At 34.6% G+C, this 5579-nt stretch overlaps 1 protein-coding gene across 1 annotated transcript; it reads left to right on the top strand.

Annotated features, from left to right (window-relative positions):
* Window positions 1–437: 437 nt before the first annotated feature.
* Window positions 438–1543, top strand: LOC137832959 (uncharacterized mitochondrial protein AtMg00240-like). Its single transcript, XM_068641363.1, has 2 exons — window positions 438–821; window positions 1448–1543. Exons 1-2 carry the CDS (start codon window positions 438–440, stop codon window positions 1541–1543), a joined length of 480 nt encoding a protein of 159 aa, XP_068497464.1.
* Window positions 1544–5579: the final 4036 nt, after the last annotated feature.

Raw genomic sequence — 5579 nt, 5'->3', positions numbered from 1 at the left:
CATTTCTCAACGGAATCATGAATGAGGAGATATATGTCTCACAACCACCTGGCTTTGAAGATCATCAACATCCAGAGTATGTATACAAGATTAAGAAAGCATTGTATGGCCTCAAACAAGCTCTGCATCAATGGTATGAAAGGCTAAGTTTTTTTCTTTTATCTCATGAGTATGAAAGAGGTAAGGTAGATAAGACTTTGTTCATTAAGAAAGCTGGAACTGATATTATTTTAGTACAAATATACGTAGATGATATTGTGTTTGGCTCGTCTAATGTAAAACTTTGTGAGGACTTTGTCAAAGCTATGCAGGGGGAGTTCGAAATGTCAATGATGGGAGAACTCTCATTCTTTCTCGGTCTACAAGTTAAACAATCCAAATAAGGGATCTTCATATGCCAATTAAAGTATTGCAAAGACATCCTTAAGAAGTTCGAGATGGAAGCATGTAAAGCAGCAGCAACTCCAATGTCAACAAACTGCTATCTAGAAGCTGATGAAGCTGGACTAGAGGTTAATCAAACCATGTACATGGGTTTAATAGGTTCTCTTCTTTATCTAACTGCAAGCCAACCAGACATTATGTTCGTTGTGTGTCTTTGTGCTAGATTCCAATCCTGCCTCAAGGAATCACATCTCAAAGCTGCAAAAAGGATCTTGAAATATCTAAAAGGCACAATATCCATGGGCTTATGGTATCCCTCTCTCTCTCCTATACATTTGGTAGGTTATTCTGATTCGGATTTTGCAAGTTGCAAATTAGATAGGAAGAGTACAAGTGGAACATGTCACTTGCTTGGATTAAGCCTCATTCATGGCATAGTAAGAAGCAAGCGTGTGTAGCGTTATCCACTGTTGAAGCTGAATACATAGCCGCTGGTAGCTGCTGTGCACAAATTCTATGGATCAAAGAATAGCTTGAAGATTTTGGATTAAAGATTAGCAAAGTTCCTCTTCTATGTGACAACACAAGTGCCATTAACTTGACAAAGAATCATATCCAACACTCAAGGACAAAGCACATTGAAATAAGACACCACTTCATTCGTGATCATATAACCAATGGAGATTGTGAAATCAAGTTCGTTTCCACAGAAAGACAACTTGCTGATATCTTCACCAAACCTTTATCCAAGGATAGGTTCTATTCTCTACGAAATGAATTGGGAATTCTTGATATGCATGTGTTATCTTAGTTATGTTTTCTTCTGGTTTGTCTATTTGATGAGACAAATAGGAGGAGAAGGGTTGTTGGGAACTGTATATGTTAAACTGCTTTTAGTTTTGGAGTTTTAAAACTGTTGTTTTTCTGTTTTACAGTTTTTCAACCGGTTATCTCTGTATTATAACCGACTGTTCTTATGCAGGTTCTGCTATATTTTTTAAATCTGATATATAGTGCATATCTATGTGGACTAGTCTATTCTGTGTTTGTTCAGTGTTTGCAGGATTCAACAGATTCTAAACGAAGAACATTCCTAAGAGCATCCCAGGGATTTGTCTCCATCAAATATGGGGAGATTGTTGAAGATGGGAAGCTTTGATGTGTCAAATTCTCATGAAGCCTGAAGCTGTGTGATGTTTTAGGTTTAGGTTTTAGTATGGGGTTTAGAATCTTTGTAAGATCAGTATGGATTCTCAGATAAAGCTTATTTCAAACTTTTTTAAAGATTAAAGTGTTTTTCCATGCAAAGGAAAAAACAACTGATTAAAGTTTCGAGATAATAAGTTGTTTGTCACTTAGCTGGCAAAGGGGTTTTGAAACTGTTTTTTGAATCAGTTGTATAACTGACAAAACCATTCAACCGGTTAAATAATGGTTTTAATCGATTAAATGTATGTGTTCATAACAGTTTTTTGAAAACCTGTTTTAACTGTTGTTTAAAACTGTCATCAACGATAGCTTTTCAAGGTTTATAAAATGAGTCTTCTTTTAAACGTAAAGAGATTGATGAAACAGAAAGATTTGATACTCTGATTGTGATTGATTTGAGAAGTTACAAACTGTTTGTGAAAAGGTTTTTACCAAAGTTTTAGCAAGATTGCCTTTGTGCTTTGCTCTAATTCAAAGAACTGATCATTAGGGTTCTGGTGTACTGTTTTTCCAGGTGTTTTCTAATCTTGTTCCAGTTCTTGTAATTGTTCATATAATTCTCTGTATATCTGTTGTAAAATCCTGTAAAGTGAGTGTGATTCTGGCTTGAGGTGTTTGTTGTGTGCAAAAAGGGTGAGTAGGCTTTGTGGGATTCAAAGTCACCTCTTTGTGTGTGGTGTATGTGTAATCTGTGATTGGTTACATAGTGAATAGTTTGACTGAGGACTGGATGTAGCTCTTGGATAGAATGAACCAGTATAATCTCTGTGTATGATTCTCTCTATCTCTTTTCTCATTATCTGTTTGACATTTTTCCGTTGTCATAAACAACCGGTTGAAACGTATCTTTAACCGATTATAATTATGCTATCTGTTTTTGTTTGGTATTTTGATTAGCTTTCTGAATTGATTTTCCGAGTTGATTGTTAAAGTTTCATTCTAAGCAAAGTATTTGAGAAAATCTTTTGAAAACAATTCACGCCTCCCCCCCTCTTGTTCTAACCATCAAACCTGACAATCGTATCATGGGTGGTTTTAATTGTGCATTACACACTAATTAATCATGATATTGAAATTCAGTTGTCCCATGTAATTGATGTTTTGGTGGTTGAGATGTCGAGATGGAGGCGGTTCAAGATAGACCCGAGATATGTCCATCATCTCGGATGGTTCATTAGCCATAGGCTCGAGTTGTTACGAGGAATTTACAAGGTGGTTCGAAAAGAAAAGTTCATTCGAGATAACTTCGACAACTCAGACTGTTCACTGAACTCACAAGCTTGAGTGGTGACGAAGAGCCTACAAAGATGCTAGTCCAAAAAGAGAAATTTGTTTCTTTGACATGACGACACGTGACCACTTCACTTCTAATTAAAAAAGAAAGAAAATAGCATTCCTAACTATTGACAATGTGTATCGTTTGACATTCAAATCAAAGTTTTTACGCAACCAAACTATCCATAGAATTTCATCTGATGCTCATTCATGGATCGCCTAACAACGAGTAAAGGTAGTATAGAAGGTCTACTGATCGCAAGTCATCTCCTAACGAACTCAAGTGTGAATCTAGTGAAACTAGCTCTCACACTATCTGTAACACAATTGGAGAAGTAATAACAATAAAAGTAAAAAAAAAAAAAGGGTTTTATGTTTGTTTAGCCAAGAGAATATAAAAGAGATTAAAAATAGTAAAAAATGCAGGTTGACTCCTAAGTTCCTCCACAAATGAATTCCTTACAGGTTATCTAAAGATTATCATCTTTCAATTCTCACATAAAGCTAAACTTGATTAAACATGCGTTAATCTAATTCAACTTGAAGATCACTAGTAAAACATGCGTATACTGATTTAATCAGTACCCACTTTGTTTCTTGCATATACTCCATGAGAATGCTTGTCTCCTCTCTCTTGAATCATGCACCCAATAAATTAATTAGAACAATGCGAACTAATTGAGAAACCAAAGTTTAAGATAAGGAAGACTCTCAATCATGCGTTCAAGTACAACCTCTCACAAAAACCAGTTTTCCAGGATATTGGAAGATTAAAACAACTGCTATAGAGAATTGAAAAACAAAATTTTTATTTATCAGAACCTCTTAACTCAATGGTGAAATTAAAAAGGAATCAACTAAAAAGGTTTAGCCTTCCATGCAGAGATAAAAAATACAAGGATAAAAATGCAGAAAAATAAATAGAGGAAGCGGTCATAAACTCAGAGAGATTGGTATCTTCTATGTGTTTACCCGACTCTTCTTAAATAGGACACAAACCATCAAACGTATCCACACGCCATGGTGGAGAAGATAGTGGGGAAAATCTAGCTCCTACTTAAGTGGAGAAAATCTATCCTACTTTGCATAAAATCCTCTCAAATATTTGCTTCTGTTTTGATTCAAAGAAACAACTTGAACTTTTACATATTTGGCCCATTCGCAAAGGTAGACACTTCTTTCAGACCGTCTACTCTAAAAAAAATCAAAATTAACACAAATAATAGTTAAGGCCCAAATAAACCCAATTATATGAATCTTAATTAAAACAATAGATTTATTTATTATTAGTCCAATATTCTATGATTAAAGTTATTAAGTGTGATATGCTCATCAACTAGTTAATGAAGTCAATACATATTACATCTAGACTTAAGGCACTTAAAGAAAAAAAATCTTCTTATGAGAAAAATCAATCTTTAACCAATGCACAAAGACAGTATTTAGAACTCCTTCTCGGAAATTCTATAAAATTATGTGAAGTACTAAAATCAATTGTCATGAAGACGACCTGTTACAACATCCATAAGATAAGTTTTCAAATTACTATGTTTTGAAAAATGTGTTAGATGATCCTAGGATCTAGTAATTACTTGTTTTTGTTTGCATGTTGTATGTGTTGTGTTGATCAAGAGTGATCAAGGGCTTTGAAGAATCCAAATCCAAGTGTTTGATGCAAGGCTGGAGTTGCTGTTGTGTTTGGGGTGGGATTTGGGTAGTTTCAAAGTGTATTCCACTCTTTGTTGAATCTAAAGCTAATGTGTTTTAAAACCTTTTTGAATTTAAGTGTTTTTCAAACTAAGTGAAAAACAACCTGTTGTTTTGTCGAAACAACCGATTGTTTTACTCTTAGGTGTTTTTGAAAAGGTAGAAAATTGTTTTGATTGGTTGACTTGTTGTCAAACCAAAACAATTGGTTGTTTCGTGGTTTCAACCGATTATTTCTTTGAAAATCCTAACAGAATTCTGTTTTGATGGTTGAATGTGCTTTAAATGATTTCCAACTGAATACGCTTCTTCATTAAATGCTTTGACCAATCTTTGGAAAGTATAAAAGGTTTGTTTATGTTTTAAAACAAACAAGAGAAACAAATTTGAGTTTTTCAGTTGTGAGAAAGATTGCTTTCAAGTTTTGATCATTCACATCAAGATTTGGGTTTTCTCAAGAAAGAGTGGAATAGGATTGCATTTGTATTGATTTCAGATTGTTCTGTAAACAAGTGTAATTCTTTCTGAATATTCTGTATTTTCTGGTGTTGTTGCCAAAGAGTGTTGTGTGCTCTTGAGGTGGTCAAGATCAATAATCTTGGTGTGTGTTGTGCCAAAGTGAGTGTGTTTCTTGAAGGGTTCAAGGTCACTACTTTGGTGGTTTGTGTGTAATCTGTTTTGATTGCTGAGTGGATTACCCAGTGACTTCTGGGGACTGGATGTAGCTCTTGGTTTAAGAGTGAACCAGTATAAACTGTTGGTGTATCTCTTTCTTCCCTTAAACTTTTTTAAATTCAGCTGTTATTGCTTTACTAGTATAAACAACCGATTATTTCGCATAAACAACCGATTGTTTTTCTGGTGCTTGACTGTTTTGTGCTTAAATTCTTGGCTAACTGAAATTCTGATATGGATTCACACAAAGGATTTTGTTCAAGATGAAAAAGTTTTCTAAAGCCCCTCTTAAACAATTCACCCCCCCTCTCATTTAAGGCCATATATTC

This window comes from Phaseolus vulgaris, chromosome 6, assembly GCF_000499845.2.
Source record: "Phaseolus vulgaris cultivar G19833 chromosome 6, P. vulgaris v2.0, whole genome shotgun sequence".
In the NCBI taxonomy this organism is placed as follows: domain Eukaryota; kingdom Viridiplantae; phylum Streptophyta; class Magnoliopsida; order Fabales; family Fabaceae; genus Phaseolus; species Phaseolus vulgaris.
Note: the sequence above shows the minus strand (reverse complement) of the source record. Positions and strands in the feature narration are given on the sequence as shown.